This window comes from Suricata suricatta, chromosome 13, assembly GCF_006229205.1.
Source record: "Suricata suricatta isolate VVHF042 chromosome 13, meerkat_22Aug2017_6uvM2_HiC, whole genome shotgun sequence".
Lineage (NCBI taxonomy): Eukaryota > Metazoa > Chordata > Mammalia > Carnivora > Herpestidae > Suricata > Suricata suricatta.
This window is the reverse complement of record NC_043712.1, coordinates 5,547,734-5,570,287: the sequence shown is the minus strand read 5'-3', so window position 1 is coordinate 5,570,287 and position 22,554 is coordinate 5,547,734. Positions and strand designations below refer to the sequence as shown.

Below are 22,554 nucleotides of genomic sequence, written 5' to 3'. Positions count from 1 at the left end.
TACCATAAAGTTAATGAAGAGGCTGTGTGGTATTGGCCGGGGACAGAACAATAAGGAAATGAACAGAACAGAACAAGACTCGTGCAAAAACAAGTTTGTGTGGGAAAGAGGAAGCCACAGACAGAACACAAAGGACCTAATGGCGAGGAGCTGGGGTCTGGAGCTGGAATGGCGTGGTTTGAACTCTGACCCTCCGACACGCCAGCTGTCATGTGCAGCAAGCTACTTTTCTTAATTATATGAATGTTTACTTATTTTTGAAGGAGAGAGAGACAGAGTGTGAGCAGGGGAAGAGCAGAGAGAAAGGGAGACACGGAATCCAAGGCGGGCTCCAGGTTCCGAACTGTCAGCACAGAGCCCGACGCAGGGTTTGAATCCACAAACCATGAGACCATGACCTGAGCCGAAGTCGGATGCTTAACCGACTGAGCCCCCCAGGCGCCCCTACTGATATTTTTGTATATATCATTCTACACATACATGTTTTTACACTGTCTTTTGTAATCTGTCACAATTAATACTCAATTGTTAGATTACAGTTGGGCTGATGTGAAAATCTTTCAGCATAAGAGAAATTTAAGACCACGGGATCGTCTGCCAACTGGAGCTCAAAAATGAAGACAGAGCATTTATGAAAGCAAAGATGAAGTTGATAGGAAAATCTATTACATACAGTATTGAACTATTACTTTTCCTTGATTGACGGACTTCCTGTTTTGTTCCCAAATAAAGTATAAAACGTTCTTCAGAAAATGGGCATCACTTAATACCCAAGTATGGACTGATTATTGATAAAGACTTCACACTTGGGGCAAAAACTTCTTTCAAACATTCCAGCACCATTACTGTCGGAGCCAAAAGTATTTTTCACAAACCAACACAGAAATATAGCAGGTGACTTCCCTCAAATAAAATGTTTCCGAAGGTTAAGAGAACACAAAATATTACCGTAAGCAACATACTCTATGCTGAAATCACATTTATCCAGTCATTCACCCAACGATATTTTGCTGAGCACCTACTATGTGTCAAACACTATTCTAGGAACTAAGGACACAGCCGCAAACAGAAGACAGAAATTCTCTGTTCTCACGGAGCTTGCCTACCAGATCTTGTACGAAGCTCTAAAGAAGTTTCAGAAAGATTAGTTTATATTCCCATGAGAAGAAACTAGTAGGTCTTCAGACAGGAAGGGCCTGAAAGCCCTTTTGTACCTATAAGCAGAGGTGACCATCAAAATATTTCAGTTACCAACAGACCCCCCAGCCAATCAGAACAGAGGCCAGCTGTGCTGAGAAGAATTCCCGGCTGAAAAGCACCTTGCCTGTGGGCCCAAATCTCTTCTGGAAAGGCCAACAAATAACATACCCACCAACAGAGTCCCATCTTACTGGGGCCTGGCTAGACCCCAGTATTACCATTCGGAAAACAAAAACCAACCAACAAAGGAGAGGAAGAGAGCTTTGCTTATTTGACAAGCGACTTTCTTTACTTATGCATTTCCTGACGTATTTGGGAAATTAACCTTTTCAGAAACGTTCGTGAACCTTTGGAATTTCCTCTTGTAACCTTTCTCTCTGTCTTTTTAAAAATCCTTTATTTATATATATATTTTAAGTAATCGTTACCCCCTCCCCCCGCCATGTGGGGCTCGAACTCACAACCCCAGGATCAAGAGTCCCATGCTTTACTGACTGAGCCAGCCAGGCAGCCTTGTAAACATTCCCTTCTTAATCATTATTCATTTATTTACTAGGAATTTTGTATTTATCTTAGATTTTGCATAAGGCCCGTCATATATTGAGACTGGCATACTAACTCTTTTGTTTGGTATAAATGTGGTTCCTAGTTTGATTCATTTTTAAATTTTATGTAGATTTTTCGCATGGAGATGGATGGAGGCATGGTACCTCAGGGGTTTGGCTCTAGGAGGGATGTCTCCACTATTTTCTACTTTTCTGTGAATTTAAAATTTTCTCCAATGAGCATTTGTTCTGATTATCAATATAGTATTAATATTAACTAACAAGTTATTATCTAAAAATTTTAAATATCTTGGACTTCCTTGCACACTGCTGCCACCAGCTGCCTTCTGGCCTTTGCACTTCGACCTCTCATACTGCCCACTTGTCCGTGCACCTGCCCTTCTCGGAGTTTTCTGAACCCTGAGCATGGTCGGGGTCACACTGAAGACTTCGTGGGAGCTAAGACCGGAGATGAAAATGACAGAACCACTTTTCTGGGCGCGAGCGACGGCAGACTATGGTTGGGGACTGTGCCAGACACTTCACATGCGTCGTCCCGTTTACTCCTCGACACAAACCTAAATGCAGGGATTCGTGTTCTTTCCCAGGAGGAAAGGGAAGCACAGACAAGTTAGATTATCTCTTTTAGGTCTAACAGTCGGGAAAAGAACCGGGAGATCATGACCTGAGCCGAAGTCAGACACTCAACTGACTGGGCCACCCAGGCAGCGCAGTGAGTTATTATTTTAAAGACACCTAAGGGTATCGCAGAAGTAAATGTCTATTACAAAAGCAAGTCCTACCTCTCCTTTACTGTATTGCCATTTCCTTTTTGGCAGTAACGAATGACAAAATAGCATAAATACTGCCATTTTACTCAAGTTTGCTGTTTTCAGTAAAAGGAAAAACATCTCTATTGACTTGTCACACGACATTAAATAGAAATCCAGGATTTGGGGGTGCCTGGCTGGATCAGTTGGTAAAGCCTATCACTCTTGATCTCGGGGTTGTGAATTCAAGCCCCAAGTTGAGCATGGAGCCTCTGAAAGAAAGAAAAGAAAAGAAAGAAAGAAAGAAAGGAGGGAAGGAAGGAAGAGAGGGAAGAAAGGAGGAAGGAGGAAGGAAAGGAAGGAAGAAGGAAAGGAAGAAGCAAGAAGGGAGGGAGGGAGAGAAGGAAGAAAGTAAGGAGTGAGGGAGGAAGGGAGGGGAGGGGAGGGGAGGGGAGGGAGGGGAGGGGAGGGGAAGGGAAGGGAAGGGGGGGAAGGGAAGGGAGGGAAGGGGAAGGGAAGGGAAGGAGGTAGGGAGGAAGGAAGAAAGAAGCCCGCCCAGGATTCCTTTCCAACCACCTTTCCCTCCAAATTCCTAAACCTGCTGCCAAGCGCTGCTCCATTCACACTAACCCACTTACCAAAGGTGCGCCCGGCGCGCTTACTTAGCAGCAGCGCTCACCCCGCTTCCCCCTCGCTCAGCCCGGCCTCGCCCGCACCTGCCTCACCGCATCCTGCGCCATCCGTCAAGGCTAACAGGGCACAGACACCTGGTGCCCTTGAGAACCACTGGCTGAAAGAATCAAGGAGAGGATGGAAACTCTCCCACCAGCACGGGAATCCCGCTCGGTCATTCCTTCCGGCCCACGATCAGAGTAAGTTCAGTTCACAAACGCAGTTTATTTTTCTGGATTTCAGGACAGTGTGTGCGCGCCGCGGCGCAAAGTGCTCACGGCTGTGAGCGACAGTGGAGCGTCTTTCTCGCTCCTGCGGAGCTACTGAAAACGTTCCTTACGAGGAGCACGGCTCACATGAAACTTCACGTACATAAGATGACAATTCTTTCCTTCCAATCATTCCCTTAGGAGCTCTCAAGTCCCCAGGATCGTGTCCAATAAAGATTTTTACAAAAATTCTGGTCCGCGGCTGCCTTCCCTAAGCTGTTGCCAAAAAACGTGAGTTAATTAGATGGTCAGTCACCTCGAATCCTAGTACAGCGTTTTCTTTCCTTAATTACACCCGGCAGTGAGCTCTCCTGACAGCCAGAAGCTATTCGAGATGGAAAAGTCACCATGAATGGATGTTCCAAAGGAAACCCGCTCTTTGGCTCTATTTTGGAGTGGCTGTAAATTATTTCAGCTTAAAAAAGAAATGATTTCAGTTTCATCATACTTCAATGTTTGGAGCTATTTCTGCGTGACAAATTTATTTTGGGCAAACACTGATGTAAACAACACACGAAGCGTTCTATGCTTTGAAAACAAACCAAGATGACAGAAGCGCCTGGGTGGCTCCGGCCCTTAGGCGCCGACTCGATTTCGGCTCAGGTTACAAGATCAAGGCCCACGTCGGCTCCTCACTGGCGGTGCCATGCCTGCTGGGATTCTCTCCCTCCACCCTTCCCCTCATCTCAAAATACATAAAAACGAAACCAAAATGAGTAAACTGAACACATGCAGCACTGCCGGTCACACTGGGCACTTTTCTGCAGGGTGGGGGCGGGGGTGGGGAGTGGGTTAGAGCATGAGGCCGAGGGTCAGATGCCCCGGCTCAAGCCAACGCCCCGGCCCCTCTAGCCTGGAGAAGTCACTTCGCTTCCGTGTTAGGTTTCTCACCCAGAAGCAAAAATAGTAATAATACCACACTTAATGCCACTTGCTTTAAAATGGTAAAAATGTAAAAAACAAAACAAAAAAAATAAAAATAAAAATAAATTTAAAAAAAGAAACTTATAGCTATAACAAAAAAAAAATAAAATAAGAAAATAAAACGGTAAAAATGTGGGGCACCCGGGTGGCTCAGTCAGTTAAGCATCCAGCTTCGGCTCAGGTCATGATCTCACAGTTTGTGGGTTCAAGCCCCGCGTCAAGCTCTGTGCTGACAGCTCAGAGCCTGGAGCCTGCTTCCAATTCTGTGTCTCCCTCTCTCTCTGACCCTCCCCTGATCGCACTGTCTCTGTCTCTCAAAAAAAAAAAAAAACAACAAAAAGCATTAAATAGAATGGTCAAAATGCCAAATTTTATATGATGTGTATCTTACCACAATTTAAAAAAACTTTTTGGGAAAAAGAAGATGAGTATTAATAGAAATCAGGAAGATCACCTTGGGCCAGACCATGTAGCACCATGCTGGCGATTACAAAGAATTTAGGAACCACCGGGAGAGTCGCGGGCACACTTCGAGCACAGTGAGTCTCTGCTGATACGGTTTTGTGACCCTCCGCACCCATCTTCACCCCTTCTACGTGTCCGCTTTATCACAAAGACTGGACGGCTCAACGCCACGTTTCTCAGATTCCCTTGCACTTAGGGATCTGCGTTTGGGTTTCTCAAGCGAGGTGGACTCTCCTGAGATCTCGAAACCGAAAACGAGGCAGTGAAAAAAAAAATAATGATGGCACCAAGCTAGCGTAAAGGGCTTAACACTGGCACCGAGTACACACGTGGCTAAGTAATAGATTGCTGACAAACTCAACATCAATATCAGACAAGTCAAACCATAAACATCCGTGTCCTAAAAGAGCAGGTAAAACCGACTTCAACACCGGCCTCCACTCTCCCTTTCGGCGCATCAGTTAGTCACGGTCTGAGCTGGTAACACCGTTGGGGCTGGAGGACCATCGTCCTGGGTCTGGGAACAGAAACCCCAGTGTTCCGGGGATTTTTGGCAGGATCATCGGAAACTCCCAACTCAGAGGGAAATTGCCCATCTTTCTCCAAAACCTTACACAAACGCAAATGAGTTTCGTGGTCCAGGAGGTGCTGGCCATTCAAGATCATCTCCCAGGCCAACGGAACGGGCTCTATCTTTCGGCAGGGCTGTTAATGGTTTAATTCCAAGGTATTTCATTTTCTTTTTTTTTTTTAATGTTTTATTTATTTTGATACAAAGAGAGACAGAGCATGAGAGGGGGAGAGGCAGAGAGAGAGAAGGAGTCACAGAACCGGAAGCAGGCTCCAGGCTCTGAGCTAGCTGTCAGCACAGAGCCTGACGCAGGGCTCGAACCCACAAACGTGAGATCTGACCTGAGCCGAAGCCGGAGGCTTAACCGACTGAGCCACCCAGGCGCCCCGGGTATTTCATTTTCTTAGCAATGTCGATCGGCTCTTCTTTTCCCCGTTTTTGCAATCACAGGTAAAGATTTGGTGAGATTCATTTGAAACAGACATCATCTAGGCTGAGCTCCCCAGCTCCTGAGCGTAGGTACCCAGGTCGTGGGTAAAGACAATGATGGCTACCACTTGCGGGGTCCTCACCAGGTGCTCGCTCTACTACGGCAAGCACTCACACAGTCCATTTCATCTCCGCCTCCATCCAAAAAGGGCAACACTGGAGCGGGGGAAAAGAGGCACAGAGAGGTTAAAGGGCTTGCCCGAGCCCACAGCTATTAACTGGAAGAGGGAAGATTTGAACTCAGAGCTCCAGAATCTGTGAGTCTGTGTGCTTAATTGTTCTAGATTGTTTGCTCAAGATGATCCTTGCTTTGGGGACGCCGGGGTGGCTCAGGCAGTTGAGTGTCCAGCTCTTGATTTTGGCTCAGGTCATGATCTCACGGTTCGTGAGTTCGAGCCCCACATCAGACTCTGTGCTGATAGTGCAGAGACTGCTTGGAATTCTCTCTCTCCCCCTCACTCTCTGCCCCTTCCCCACTCATGCATGCTCGCTCGCTCTCTCAAAATAAACTAAAAAAAAGTGTAAAAGGCAGGAAAAAAAAATCCCAATGCACATTCTTTTAAGTTTAAAATAAAACCCGTAGGGGCGCCTGGGTGGCTCAGTCGGTTAAGTGTCTGACTTCAGCTCAGGTCATGATCTCATGGTTCGTGGGCTCCAGCCCTGAGCTGGGCTCTGTGCTGCTTCAGATTCTGTGTCTCCCTCTTTCTCTGCTTGGCTCTCTCTCTCAAAAACAAATAAACATCAAAAAAATTTTTTAAATAACAAAACAGGTAGATAATTTTTTTCCTTTCTAAGAGCTAACACCTCCAACAACAGTCAATGATATGTTACTTCATGATCTTGGTGTCGTGCACTGATTTGTTTTTTTTATTTAATCCTTCTGTTCCCCAGGAGCTTCAGGGCTACAGAAAAAGTGGGCATCAAGTACAGAGTTCCCATACATCACACCAACTTGGCCACTCCCCCCAGCTTCTGCCACTATTAACTTGCTGCTTCACATGACAATTTGTTATTTTTGTACATTGCTTTTGCCAGTGGAAACTGTCAGGTATCCACCGTGAGGATATCATGCAGAAGTTTCATTGCCCCTAAGAGTCCTCTGTGCGTCTCCTCTTTAATCTCTCCTCCCTCTTAACCGCCTGGCAAGCACTTCTCTTTCTCCTGTCTGCCTAGTTTTGCTTTTTCCAGAATGTCATAGAGTTGGAATCGGATAGTATGTAAACTTTTCAGCCAGCTCTCTCCCTCAGCAGTAGGCATTTCGAGTTTCTCAGGTGTTTTTATGACTTGATCGCTCATTTCTTTAATTTCCTGAATAACATGTCCCTGCCTGGACGGACCACACTTGTTTATTCATTCACCAATGAAGGGCGTCTTGGCTGCTTCCGAGTCTGGGCAATTATAAATAAAGCTGCTAGAAACATCCACGGGCACTAATATTCTACCTTCGAAAAAAATTCCTTTTTTATTCCTGAGGTTGTTCTCTGTATTTCCTTTTCCTTCTTTTTTTTAAGTGACATTGATAACAAAACAATTACAGACCTATTTTTAAGGCTGACTGCACAGAAACGTCAGGATTTCTGCAAATCTAGTGAACTTTCTCTTGGACGGTCCCCACTGCGTTATCAGGCATTTATGAGAAACACTAAGGAACAAAATGGACATGGGGCTTCTGTTTGAGAGTTAGGGATCATTTGATTGTAGGCATGCCTGTGTGATTTCTCGTTCCCAGGCTGCATCTGTAAAGATAGCATAAATTAGCAGGACACTATTCACTTCTCCGGGAGCCTCTTAGAATCCCCTGGACTTAGCCTGCTCCTCCTCATGCTGGTCTGAACATTATATACTCGCTCTTGTAGCATGGATCCGAGTTTAAAAAACGTTTTTTTTAATGTTTTATTTATTTTTGATACAGAGAGAGATAGAGCATGAGAGGGGAGGGGCAGAGAGAGAAGGAGACACAGAACCGGAAGCAGGCTCCAGGCTCTGAGCTAGCTGTCAGCACAGAGCCTGCCGTGGGGCTCGAACCCACGAACGTGAGATCTGACCTGAGCTGAAGTCGGACGCTTAACCGACTGAGCCACCCAGGCGCTCCACCATGGATCCGAGTTTAAACCCACATTTGCCTGGGCAGTTATCTGATTAGTAAGCTCTGTGAGGGCACTCCCCCCATCTGTGCTCACGCTGGTATTCTCCCATAACAAGAAGAGGAAGTATATTGGCAAAAGTACTATTTTCATAATAGATTTCTTCAACATGTAGGTTCACTGTAATTTTATCTCAGAATCTGATTTTTAGACGCGACATATAGCAGGTAGAGAATACTTGGATTACTTTACGTGCGGTCTAAAGAGTCCACTTTTATTACAGTTACTTACCTCTTACTAAAAATAAGTCTACAGGGGCGCCTGGGGGGCTCAGTCAGTTAAGCGTCCGACTGCAGCTCAGGTCATGATCTCACGGTTTGTGGGTTCAAGCCCCACATTGGGCTCTGTGCTGACAGCTCGGAGCCTGGGACCTGCTTCAGATTCTGTGTCTCCCTCTCTGTTTCTGCCCCTCCCCCACTCATGCTCTGTCTCTCTCAATAATAAACATTAAGGGGCGCCTGGGTGGCTCAGTCAGTTAAGCCTCCGACTTCGGCTCAGGTCAGATCTCACGTTCGTGGGTTCCAGCCCCTCGTCAGACTCTGTGCTGACAGCTAGCTCAGAGCCTGGAGCCTGCTTCCGGTTCTGTGTCTCTCTCTGCCCCTCCGCCTCTCATGCTCTGTCTCTGTATCAAAAATAAATAAAACATTAAAAAAAATAAAATAATAATAAACATTAAAATTTTTTAAATTAAGAACATATGTCTCTATGGATACAGAAGACATGGTTTACGTACATACAATGGAACCGCTCGCTGCAGGGAAGAAGGGCATCCTGCCGTTTGCAATTGGGTGAATGGGCCCTGAGGCATTACACGAAGTGAAATAAGTCAGAGAGAGAAAAACCTGTGTGATCTCACTTACATGCAGACAGCCGAAGTCACAGAAACACAGAGGAGAGTGGTGGTACTGGGGAGACGGAGAGACATCAGACCAAGAGGACAAACCTCCAGTTACAAGTTGAGTGCTGCAGCCTCCCGCACTGCATGGTGATTACAGTTACCAACGCTGTATCACAGACCTGAGAGGTGCCAACAGTAGATTTTAAATGTTCTCACCACAAAAAGGAAATGGTAATTCCGTGACACGTTGGAGGTTAGCTAACTCCACGGGGGCGATCTGCAGCAGACAGCGTGTCAACACTGCGCACCTCCAACCCACCCTAACCGCGACGTCAGTTACATCGCAATAAACCTGCAGGGGAAGAAGAGACCGGAGCTGCGTTGTACTCAGAGAATTTGTACAAACTCTGAAAACTCGACCTCTGAAAACCTGAACTGGGGACTTTATCTCAAGCCAGTAAGATTCCTCTTGTGCTGGCTGGAAATAGTAAAATAATACGTCAAAAAAGATCACCAAACCAGCATATTTTTTCCTCAGATAAAAGCCAATGTAAACCAGCCAAGATTTTTTTTTTTTTTTTGGATTAAGCGGGCAATTAGAATATGCAATGGTTCCATAAAAAATCTTTATGGGTTTAATAGCGATTTTTTTTGGATGAAAGATACATCCATGGAGAGATTCAAGAAAATATTTTAGAATATCAATTTTGTAATTTCCTCTAATGTTTACAAAAATCAGCGAGTAAAGCTCCAAACAGACCATCATGACTGCTCCATCTGGACCCAGAAGCTGCTGCATAAATTCAAATTTGGCAAATACTTAGCTGGAAGGAAATTGTCTGTTTTGTTCATTTTGTTGTTTGGTTAGGTTTTCGGAGCACTAGCTGGCCAGGGAGAAAACCTCAACGTTTTCAAGTGGCCAAGTGCACAATGCTGAATTTTATCTATCTAAACACTGGACTATTTTAATAAGCCTCCACTAAATCAAAAACCAGAAAAGGCTACAGAACTGAAAAGTAACCACTACAAACCCCCTTTAGAGTTGGTCTGATGATTCGCCTTTCAGCATCAGAATTCAGATTCCTCAATGGGAATGCTAAGAGGGAAATTTCCATGGGCTCTCCAAAGCCTGGCATGATACAGAGGACATCGACGGCAGTGACGCCACCTAGGAGACCCCGTGACAGAGGTTTTGTTTTCGCATCTGCAACATCCATGAACATGGGCTTTCTGATTTGACCAGGCTGCCTCTAACTTTTCTTGCGATAGCCATTGTTTTGCTTCGGTTTTGGTTTATCAAATGTTGTCTACTTGAGACCAACAGGACAATCATAACTTTAAAACTACTATTTCCTTAACACTTAACCTACCCCACTTCACCAGAAAACCGAAAGGTACTAAGGATGGAAGTGGCGATGGTGACCGTTGCCGAGGGGACAGTGAATTAACAGGCCACGCCAGCTCAGCGGAGATACAGTGCTATTGAAACCTGCCGTTTCTTGCTCTCTGCTCTGAATGCCTGAGCAGATGCAAGCGGGGCGGGCACTCGAGATCGCTGAAAAGCTGCCATTTTCTCAAGTGGCCAACAGCTTTGAGCCCTTCCTTCCCACCGCAGGAGCGACAGAGGACGGAAAATGTGCAGAGCACAGGGCGAGACTTCGTTCCAACATTCCCCATTACTAAGACTAATTAAAATTACTCTTAAACCAGTCTACATGGAGTCCCACATCTGTTTAAAAAAAAAAAAAAAAAAGCATTGCCCGGGTGGCTCAGTTGGTTAAGGTTACAACTTCAGCTCAGGTCATGATCTCGCGGTTCGTGAGTTCGAGCCCCGCATCAGGCTCTGTGCCGACAGCTCGGAGCCTGGAGCCTGCTTCGGATTCTGTGTCTCCTTCTCTCTCTGCCCCTCCTCCACTCGTACTTAGTCTCTTGCAAAAATAAACAAACATTAAAAAAATTTTTTTTAAGTCTTCTCTGAAACAATGTCACATTGCTGGCTATCTTTTCAAAGTACCCCTGATAAAAGATCAAATAAAACTGGTCATTCAGAACAGATGGGTTTTTAGGTCATGAAAAATTATTATAGCAATTTCTAGAAATCTCACGCCTATTAAACTTAAGGACAGCGATCAGGTCCTCATAGCCAGGCCCCGCGGCGGCCAGCTCAGGGCCTTGCACAATGTGTTGGAGGTGAGTTGCAACACAGGTAACTGAATGACGTCTCTACCCAATCTGACCAGAGTGGCTTTTAAAATGAACTAAATACTTATTTTCAGTCACACACTGTAATCACGGCAAGGTGTAAGAGTCAACAGCCTCTCTTCTACCTGGGCTCACGCTTTCCACAAGCTCCGAGAAAACTGCCATTAGCCAGATGGATTGAAAGCCACTAAGTACTGGTTTGGGTAGACGGGCTTAACAACCGATTGGCGGGAAATTAATTTGTAGAAAGAACAATTCTCAATTAATGCTCGGAGTCAGGTTTAATGTTGTGGGTGTAATTTTAATTAGTAACTAATATACTCTTACAACCTGTTTTGCAAGAAGATTATTTAGACAGTCAGCAGGCAGACTTCAAACACAACACAGCGATCCTTTAATTACTTTGGGAGAACATTTACTGAACGCTTCTGAAGAGTTAAAGATCAATGGTTTTATCCGGCATTTACAACGCCTTCTACCTCTCCACAATCCAGGGAGCGTCCCACGAGTTCTTCGCCATCATAAAGAATAACTAAGATGCCCAGTACCGATCTGTTTTGTATCTTTTTTCTTTTTTAAGATTGGGGTGAAACGGGGTGCGTGGGGGGCTCAGTCGGTTAAGCCTTCGACTTCTGCTCAGGTCATGATCAACGGTTCCTGAGGTCGAGCCCCGCGTCGGGCTCTGTGCTGACGGCTCTGAGCCTGGAGCCTGCTTTCTCCCTCTCTCTCTGCCCCTGTCTCACTCAATCTCTCTCTCTCTCTCAAAAAATAAACATTAAAAAATAAAGTAAAATTGGGATAAAATTCACAGAACATAAAATGAACAGTGTACAGTGTACCATTTCCGCTTCTACCCAGATCCAAAATAGTCGCGTCTCCCTGAAGCGAACACCGACCCCCACGGAGCAGTCTCTCTGCCTCTCTCTCCCCAGCTCCACCAAATACCAGCCTGGTTCCTGTCACTACAGATTTACTTATCTTGATTTTTTATAGAAACAGAATCACATAACATGTGACCTTTGTGTCTGGCTTCTCTCTTTCAGCTCAATGTCTTTAAGGTGCATCCGAGGTACAGCATGGACCCCGTTCCTCTTTATGACTGGACAGTATTCATTGTGTGGACATATCACATTTTATTTATTCATTCATCCATCAGCGGACATGGGGTTGTTTCCACCTTTTTGTAACTGTGACTAGTGTTGCTATCAACTTACTAGAACATCTATCTTCAATTCTTTTGAGTTTATACCCAGGCACAGAATTGCCGGATCACATGCTAATTCTATGTTTAACTTAAAAAAAAAATCTTTTTTCAACGTTTATTTATTTTTGAGAGACAGAGACAGAGTGTGACTGGGGAGGGGCAGAGAGAGAGGGTGACAGAGAATCCGAAGCAGCTCCAGGCTCCGAGCTGTCAGCACAGAGCCCGACGTGGGGCTCGAACCCACGAACCATGAGATCATGACCTGAGCCGAAGTTGTAACCTTGACCGACTGAGCCCCCCAGGCGCCCCTTTGCTTAACTTTTCGAAGGGCCACCGCATGGCTTTCCGCGGTGGCAAAGCCATCTTACATTTCCAGCAGCAACGTACGAGGGTCCCATCCCTCCACACCGTCTCTAACACTTGTAACGATCCACTTTCTTGGGGAGAGTCATTCCAGTCAGTGTGAAGTAGTATCTCGGTGCAGTTCTGATTTGCGTTTCCCTGGTGACTAATGACGTTGAGCCTCGTTGCACGCGATCGTTGGCCACAGGTGCACCTCCCTGGAGAACCAACATCCTCTCACCCCTCACTTCTGTGACAATAAACATAAAGGATTTTAACCTTGACTATTAGGTTTTCATTATTTTTATTTTTTTACTTTTTTTAATGTTTATTTATTTTCAAGAGAGAGAGACCGAGCGTGAGTAGGGGAGGGGCAGAGAGAGAGAGAGACACAGAATCTGAAGCAGGCTCAGCCCGATGCGGGGCTCAAACCCACAAACCGTGAGATCATGACCTGAGCTGAAGTTGGACGCTCAAGCGACTGAGCCATCCAGGCGCCCCTACTATTACTTTTTGAAAAGTGACCCCTCCCTCCACTTTCTAGCTCTATGTTAGGAAGTCACACGAATTAGGTAAGAGCTGGAACTGGTGTGCGGTCGGCGGCAAACTCCAAGCCTGTTTCCAGTTTGGTAGCCATCTTATTTGCTGAACGACTACTACGTGTAAGGGGCCATTTAGGAGCTGGTGATACAGCAGTGAACAAAGCCAATAAAAAATCTTGTCTTCATGGAGCTTACCTCCCAAGGAAAGTTTGAAAAATACTTAATCTATTAACCTGGAAAATGGCCATAGTAAAAAAGAGTAATTTGTAGTTTTTACAGAAATATCCTAAAAATAAGGCCCATAAACAGGCCACGGAGAGCTCTTGTGTATGGATATTAAATAACACTGGGGCACCTGGGTGGCTCAGTGGGTTAAGCGGCCAACTTCGGCTCAGGTCATGATCTCGCGGTTGGGAAGTTCGAGCCCCAGGTCGGGCTCTGTGCTGACAGCTGGGAGCCTGGAGCTGCTTCAGATTCTGTGTCTCCCTCTCCCTATGCCTCTCCCCCACTCACACTCGGTCTGGTCTCTCTGTCTCTCAAATTAAATAAACGTTAAAAAAATTTAAATAACATTGAAGGAATGTCCTGCTTTTACTGTTAAGAGTACTGCTCAGCCGGGTAAGGGTCCCAGTCTTGATGTCAGTGGAGGTCATGGTCTCATCGTTCATGAGATCAAGTCCTGCATGGGGCCCTGTGCTGACAGTGCGGAGCCTGCCTGGGATTCTCTCTCCTCTCTCTGCTCCTCCCCCACTCTCTCTCTCTCTCATACTACATACATACTTAAAAAAAGAATACTCCTTGGTATATTAATCAGGCATCTTTTACATAATTAAACCCAGACATGTACACATTTACTAGGAGTTTACCAAGCTTTGGGACTAAAAGCAGAGAACAGCATACTTTGTTTTGATATCCTCAAGAAGAAAACATGTCAGACAAATGGGAGCACTTTTCTTTTTATTCCAAGAATAATCTCAAGCTTTGGAAATTCAACTGCTATTACACACCAGGTTACAGAATTACAAACTACAGTCTTAGGAAACTTTCTTTTTTCAGGAAAGGCCAGACAAGGAAGGCCACAAGCATGGTGGTCAGTCCACATTTAGGATGGTACGGTGTTAAAAGTGACACTCTCTCGGGCACCCGGCGGGCTCAGCCGGTGAAGCGTGCAACTCTTGATCTTGTGGTCCTGAGTTCGAGACCCATGCGGGGTGCAGATATTACTTAAAAAAAATAAGTAAACTTGAAAAAAGAGGGGGTGGCGGCACCTAAGTGGCTCAGTCGGTTAAGCATCCGACCTCAGCTCAGGTCATGATCTCTCGGTTGTTGAGTTCAAGCCCTGCGTTAGGCTCTGGGCTGACAGCTCGGAGCCTGGAACCTGCTGCAGATTCTGTGTCTCCCTCTCTCTCTGCCCCTTTTCCACTTGCACTCTGTCTCTCTCAAAAATAAACATTAAAAAAATGTTTTTTAGGGGCGCCTGGGTGGCTCAGTCGGTTAAGCATCCAGCTTCGGCTCAGGTCATGATCTCACGGTTCGTGGGTTCAAGTCCCGCGTCGGGCTCTGTGCTGACAGCTAGCTCAGAGCCTGGAGCCTGCCTCGGATTCTGTGTCTCCCTCTCTCTCTGACCCTCCCCTGCTCACGCTGTCTCTTTCTGGCACCTGTTTGTTTCTTAATAAAACGCTCTTAGAGATTAGATTTAATCAAGCCTCTCTTTTCTGAGTTATTTCAATGCCAGTACCTAAGATGAGGTCATTTTGCATTAGCCCTTGAGCGGCTGACTTGCTTATGAAAACACATTTACATCCCACTCATCACCAGCTAATGGAAAATGAATAGAAGATTTGAATAGTTTACAGAAAAGAAGATGGTTCTTAAAACTTTGAAAAGATACGCAAGAATTAAAGCCAGACCGAAGCATCACTTTTTAGCCACTGATCAGCAGAGAACAAAACGTTTGGCCACACAGCGTTGGGGAGGTGGCTGGACTATAGACAGGACTTTCACACACACGAGAGAGAGCACAGGCGGTCCGCGCCTCTTTGGAGGGTGCTTTGGAGGTACCTAGCCAGGTTCCTGGTATCTATCCTCCAAACACAATGCGAAACAACAAAGAGGACTCTTAATTTGTACTATTAAAAACTTTTTTTAATGTTTATTTATTTTTGAGAAAGAGAGAGAGAGAGGCAGAGCGCAAGCTGGGGAGGAGCAGAGAGAGGGAGACACAGAATCTGAAACAGGCTCCAGGCTCTGAGGGGTCAGCCCAGAGCCGGACCCGGGACTCAAACCCATGGACTGCGAGATCATTACCTGAGCTGAATTCTCATACCCAATGGACAGAGCCACCCAGACACCCCTATTTTTTTTTTAAGATGGCTTCACACCCAACATGGAGCTTGAACTCACGACGCTGAGATCTAGACTTGAGCTGAGATCAAGGGTCGGAATCTTAACGAGCCACCCAGGTGCCCCAGTATTATTTTTGATATGGAAATATGTTGAAAACAACCTAAATGACCACCACAAGTTTCAGCATATGCACACAACAGAGTGGTATGTAACCATTAATTAAGAATTGATACTTTGGGGGCGCCTGGCAGGTGACTCTTGGTCTTGGAATCAGTTCAGGTTCCAAGCTGGGGTAGAGGTTACTTTAAAAAAAAAAAAAAAAGATGAACAGTTACATTAAGAAGAAATAGGTGGCTAAGGGGAGGAGAACACCAAGACAGTGTAACTGATTTAAAAAAAAAAAAGATGCCAAAAATGTGAATGACAGGCTGCCGTTCCTATGGGGGGTGGGACTTTTATTTACAAACACTTGAGAGCTCTCTGGAAGAATTTACTGGAACCCAGTTAATAGCGGTTACCTCCAGGGAAGGGAGGGGGTGACTGGCAGAAATATGTACCATGAGTGCATGTTGCTTGTTCAAAAAGACACGAACTAGTAAGAAAGAAATCATGCTTTTGAGCTCACTTTTCCCCAGTGGTGCAGCTTTACCACGGTCTTCCAGCCGGCTGCCGTCAGAGGTCATGTAGGAACGATAGGAAAGATGTCATTGAAAGGAAACTGCCTGCAAGTGGGGGGTTCATGGAAGGGGGGGAGGGGCCAGGGAGCCACACGGGGCAGGAGCGTTCCGGTGCGTGCGGGGCAAGGCCAAGGCCGGGGCAAGGCGGAGCCGAGGCAGGAGCAGGCCTGGCTCCCCTGAAGGATGACAGGGTACAGACGGAGTGCCGGGGATTCTAAATTTAGCCGTCACCCTGAGACATCCCCGCCTTGCTGGGTTTACGCTTAGGTCCAAGACTCCCCGGGGCCCTGTTAGGAATTCAGGTTCCTAAGTGTTCTCCCCACAGCACCCTTGGAGCTGTCTATAGGAGCTGTCTAAAGGATGGGCCTTTTTTTTTTTAATGTTTACTTTTTTAAAGAGAGAGAGAGGGAGGGGGACAGAGAATGAGCAGGGGGGGGGGCAGAGAGACAGGGAGACACAGAACCGGAAGCAGGCTCCAGGCTCCGAGCTGTCAGCACAGAGCCTGACGCGGGGCTTGAACCCGCAAACCGTAAGATCATGACCTGAGCCGAAGTCAGGCGTTTACCCAATTGAGCCACCCAGGCACCCCAGGGTGGGCCACTTTTTAAACTGGGCATTTAGCATTTTACCTAGTTTCCCTGAACACAGGCTTCTACCCGCATTAGCAAATCCTACATTCCCCGGCTAGGCTCTGTATTTTCCCCTTTGCTTTCTTTATTTTTACGCCATATGAAAATGCCTGGTCCCTAGGACTGGCCCACAGTTCAAAGATTACAGAGTAAACAGCGTATACAACAATATCCTCGAATCTCCCTTTGAGCTACTCTGATCTCTAACACCCTGAAGCACCAAGGTAAGAGTCCCCTTCAAGGGCGCCTGGGGGGCTCAGTCCGGTAAGCGTCTGGCTTCGGCTCAGGTCATGATCTCGTGGTCTATGAGTTCGAGATTCTGGGTCTCCCTCGCTCTCTGTCCCTCCCCCACTTGTGCTCTGTCTCTCTAAAAATGAATAAATATTTAAAAAAAAAAGTCACCTTCAGTTTGGCCCACTGTGGCAGTCACTGAACGCTAGCCTGCACACTCCAGGCAAGTGGTGTGGGTAGAGTTTGTGCCAACAACAAATGCTACTTGTTTCCAAACAAACAGACCTTTTTCTAAACCACCATGTATCGGTCACACCTAACTGAACACTACTGACACTTTCACGATTGACTTTTAAAGTTTCCGATCTCTTTAAAAATAATCAATGGTAATTTCTAGATGGGCTTGGAGTGCTCCCAGCCGCCTGCTTCCCAGTCCTGAGTGCTTTCTTCTCCTCTAACTGACTGTTCATGCCACTTTCTCAGACAATGATTGGCCTTTCACATCCAAAGAAATCCCTAAGTGAAGGACAAAGAAGCCACCGGCCTACATTCTTTTCCATTAGGTGGCTGAATCTTTCTGATCTGAAGCCTGAGGTCTTTCTGGAATGGTCTTATCTACCTCCCTCATTTCCTTGCTCATCTACCAGACAACTAGATTCAACAAGCCATTCGGATTTCTTAGGCACAAAGTTCTTGTTGAGGAAAAGAGTCCCTGATATTTCTGCGTATGGAGTCACACCCAAGACAGTCAACCCTCCTCCAGTGGCTGACAACCTAAGGAATGTGCTCAAGGATTCTATTTATGTGTCACTTTTTGAATGGCTGAACCTTTTACAAACCTCCTATTAACATTATTAGCATTTCTTTGAGCTACCGTGTGGGAACTATACATAAAATCTCTCGGTAGAGTTTCCAGCCTGGGAAGTAGCTACTGTACGGTAATTGACATTGGCGGACTTGACATTGATGAGCTCTCCTCCGCTTACTACGCATCAACTACAACCAGGACAGCTTGTTCAGTGTCCACTGATCCTGGAATTCAGATTTCCTTAGAACACTTGAATTGAAGGGACTTGAGGTCACACACTCTAGTTTATACCCAACTCATCGATCACTTCCGTGATACACTGAGTAAGGAAATGCCCATTCAGATTCTTCTCGACAAGATTCAAGATATGAATGAAATATCATCATAACCAGCAGCGTGTAAGGTGACTCATGACAACCAAAGCTCATATAGCTTACTGTGTCAGACATTTACTGCTCTTAACTATTCATTAACCGATTTGATATTCCCAATGAACTTGTAAAGCGGGCTCTGTGATTATCCCCATTTTACAGATGGAGGAACTGAGGTTAGGTGACATACCCAGAATTATTCAGCTAGTTAGTTTCAGGCTATGAACCAAATAGTCTGGCTCCAGACCTGAATTCTTGAACAATATGACACCTCGACTACCTTGTACAACTCCTGTAAAAATAAAATAGAGTTTTTATTTATTTATTTGAGAGAGGGGAGGGGGGAGGAGGCAGAGCAGGAGAGACAGAGAATCTTACGCAGGCTCTGTGCTCAGCGCAAAGCTGGACACAGGGCTTGAGCCCATAACCCTGGGATCATGACCTGAGCCGAAACCAAGAGTCAGAAACCCAACTGACTGAGCCACTCAGGCGCCCTTAAAATAGCGCAATTTTTAAATAAGGAGTCATTAGAGACACTCTAGCCCAAGTCCTTCGCTCGGGGAGTGAAGACACAGAGTGAATTAGCAGAGACAGAACTGGACCCATTATCTGCTGCTTCAGTCTGGTGGATTCACGCCAGAACTCTGATGGGATTTTGAAAGTAAAACTAGGAAAACGGGCGTGTTACTTAATGGTCCTCAAACAACACTTCTGAAGTGGAAACGCATGGCTTGCATCTCAAAGGGGAGATGGATTTGAGGGAGGAAAAGAAATGACCCAACTGTTTCGTACAGAGGGGCATCGCAATGAAACATCCCCTGCTCCACGTGCGTGACTGTCAAGTACAGACTGAACTGTCACAAACAGTGACCGTGAATCACCGTATTCAAAGCGCACCACGATCTTGGCACGGGACCCTTAACACAAACTGAGTATGTACGGACTTTCTTTGTTCCTGTAAAAAGGCTTCATGTTGGACCTTCTCCGTTTCCTAGTCCGTCACCTTCAGAGAAGACCTTATTTTTAATGTTTTTATTAATGTTCCTCCTTTCTCAGTTTCGTATTCTAAGGGATTTCTTCAATAAGACAATGATCTCATTTTCTCTTTAGGGTAGAAGAGGAGGCTAGGGCAGCCCTGTTGCTGAGTTAATAGAGAAGGGGCAGTGTTACTCTTATCTAATAGGACATCCAAGGATATTGTTCTGATTATTATTAACACATCACCCCCGAAACAGCAGGAAAGAACCATTTCATCACAATTCGGCAATCTGACGGTCACAACTTATCTCTGCTTCTCCATGGCTGGGGCCCCAGCTGAAAAGGTTTGAAGGCTGTGGGGACTCAACAGCTGGGGACCAGAATCCTCTGGAAGCCTTCCGCTCATACGGCTGGCAGCTGATGACCGTTAGCTGAGATCTCAGTGGCCTGTCAGCGGGAACCTTCGTCCGGTCTCTAAGTGGGGCCTCTGGGGGCTCTGCTAACAAGGCAGTGCTGGTTCCAAGAGGAGCCAGCCCCCAAAAGGCAAGGCAGAAGTGCACGCTGTATGTGTGATCTTGCCACGGAGGTCACAGGGTGTCTGTCCCTTTCGCCCTCTGCTGTTGGTCAAGGCCGTCCTAAAGATCTACCAAGGGTCAAGGGGAAGGGACGTAAGCCCTCTCCTGCCCCCGAGCGGGAGGAGGCACACTGTAAGAATATATACAGTTTCAGAGATGATTGTGGAATTCTTTGCAAAATAGAGTTTATCATCATAGGAAGCTGGGCTCCCCCCCAACCCTAACCTAATTTGGGGATCCAGTGCTGCCAATTTTAAACTATCGCAGAGAAACATAAAGAGGAAAGTTAGCCAGTGTCCGGTACCAGAGAGATCTCTGTCAACAAGGTGTGAACTGGATAATTCTGAACATTCCCTGTTCACCCGCTAATGTCCAGACAAGCACACAGGAGGCCCCCGAAGAAGCAGAGCCGACCCTATTAGACTGTCGGCAAAACCCTATTCAAATGAGACGTGACAGGAGCTCCTCTGATCAATTACGGAAAACGGAATGCCCACTGGTGGCCGTTTATTCTTATTGGTCTCTCTTTTTTTGTTTATTTTATTACTGAGAGACACAGAGAGACAGAGCATGAGCCGGGGGGGTGGGGGGCTCAGAGACAGAGGGAGACACAGAATCTGAAGCAGGCTCCAGCTCTGAGTTGCCGGCACAAAGTCAGATGCGGGGCTTGAACTCACAGACTGTGAGCTCCTGACCTGAGCTGCAGTCGGCTGCCTAACCAACTGAGCCCCTTACTGTTCTCCTTTTTGAAGTGGTACGTTAGTTTTACTTCTAAGCCCATCGAAGCTTCAAGATCTGTTTATTGGGCTCTTAGAACAATTTACAAAGCCAGCCGACTCTTCATAGTCTACGCTCCTTCCGATCTAAAACAAGTTCCACGAAACGGTTCTCGGTAAGGTAAACAGTTCAGCAAACAGCACAGCCACTGTCCAAAAGGGCAACGTGTTATGACAGTTTGCTAAGTGACAGAGTTCTAAAGTTAGATAAGAGTGCTTGGAGGGGTGCGCCTGGCTGGATCAGTGAAAGAGCGTGTGGCTTTTGATCTCGGGGTCGTGGGTTCGAGCCCCATGTTGGGCATAGCGATTACTAAAATAATAATAATAATAATAATAAACTTAAAAAAAAGAGCACTTGGAGGGATATCACTAACATGAGCTCAGAGCTTTACCATTTTAATTCTAGCTTTTCTGATTACCCAAACTCATATTGGGTAATCTGACCCAGACAGACCCAAATCGCATGGCCCTGTTCCCAGACCTCCAGACGCGTGTATTTTTCTATCTCCTTGGTATTAAATGCTTCAATACCTAATAGGCATCCTGCAAAAACGTCCAGCACCACACTTCTGTTCTCATCGACCCCAATTCCTTAGCTCCCAGTGTCTCACACTTTATTTTTCTCCATAGCAATTGTAATGATCAGATATATTATACAGGAGCACGTGGCTGGCTCAGTTTGTAGAGTGTGTGACCCTTGATCTCGGGGTTGTGAGTTTGAGCCCCATGTTGGGTGTGGTGATTACTTAAAAATAAAATCTTGGGGTTGCCTAGGGGGCTCAGTCAGTTAAGCATCCAACTTCAGCTCAGGTCATGATCTCACAGTTTGTGGGTTCGAGCCCCACATCAGGCTCTGTGCTGACAGCCCAGAGCCTGGAGCCTGCTTCAGATTCTGTGTCTCCCTCTCTCTCTGCCCCTCTCCCACTTGCACTCTGTCTCTTTGGAAAATAAACAAACATTAAAAAAATAATTAAAAAATAAAATCTTGAATATATATATGTATATATATATAAAGACAGAGAAGGAGAGAAAGAGAGAGATCACATAGAAGAGCAAAACTTTTTACGTTTTGGTTCGCTGCTATTTCCCCTTTGCCTAGAACAATGTCTGGCCCCTAATAAGTGATCAGTCGTATCTGCTGAATGAATTAGTGATGACTGAAGTGGGCGACTGTGTAAATCACAACTAGAGAATGACAAGGAACACGGAGAATCTTAGAATGGTTAGGTCTGTACATGGGTGGCATGGTAAGAAATTAGCTCCAAATCATGGCTACATTTTCTTATAAAGAATAAAAACAAGGCAGGTGGCTCAGTTGGTTAAGCATCCGACTGTTGATTTTGGTTCAGGTCATGTCTCACCCATAGTGGGATCGAGCTCCACAGGGGGGCTCTGTGCTGACAGCACGGAGCCTGCTTGGGATTCATTCATTCTCTCTCTCTCTCTCTCTCTCTCTCTCTCCCTCCCTCCGCCCCCCCCATGGGCGCACACACGCTGCACACTCTCTCAAAATAAATAAATAAGTAAATATTAAAGAAAGAACAAAAATGAGGGGTGCGTGGTTGGCTCAGGGGGAAGAGCGCACAACTCTTGCGCTTGAGGCCCTAAGACCCGCCCTGGGTGTAGACGGCACTTAAATAAATAAAACTTAAAAAAAAAAAACAAGAATAAAAATGAGCAAAAGCTGAGAAACGTGAGAAGGAATCAAAGTGCTCAATAATTCTCCCTGAGCCGCATCGGGATTCCCTAGGAGAGCTTTCAACATGATAAGAGTCTTGGGCGCCTTGGTGGCTTAGTCCTGGAGCCGCTTGGGATTCTGTCTCCGTCTCTTTCTGCCCCTCCTTCCTCCTCAAAAATAAATACTTTGTAAAAGGTATTCTTAAAAATGAAAAAAATAAAACAAAACAAAGAAGGGAAGGGAAGGGAACAGAACAGAAGGGAATAAATTCTCGGACTGGCCAGTCTGGGAAATGCTAGAAAGGAAGA

General features: G+C 45.9%; 1 protein-coding gene across 9 annotated transcripts in view; it reads right to left on the bottom strand.

Annotated features, from left to right (window-relative positions):
* Positions 1-22,554, bottom strand: part of FNBP1 (formin binding protein 1) — a 140,484-nt gene that overhangs the window by 102,609 nt on the left and 15,321 nt on the right. For 3 of the 9 annotated variants that reach the window (XM_029919374.1, XM_029919376.1, XM_029919377.1), the window contains exon 1: positions 12,662-12,863. The exons of 1 other annotated variant lie outside the window; for it this stretch is intronic. In XM_029919374.1, the coding sequence (XP_029775234.1) occupies positions 12,662-12,691 (30 nt within the window). In that variant the 5' untranslated portion in view covers positions 12,692-12,863. Of the gene's footprint in view, positions 1-12,661; positions 12,868-22,554 lie in introns of those variants that run through there. 5 more of the 9 variants (XM_029919373.1, XM_029919378.1, XM_029919379.1 and 2 more) reach the window with 5 other exon arrangements.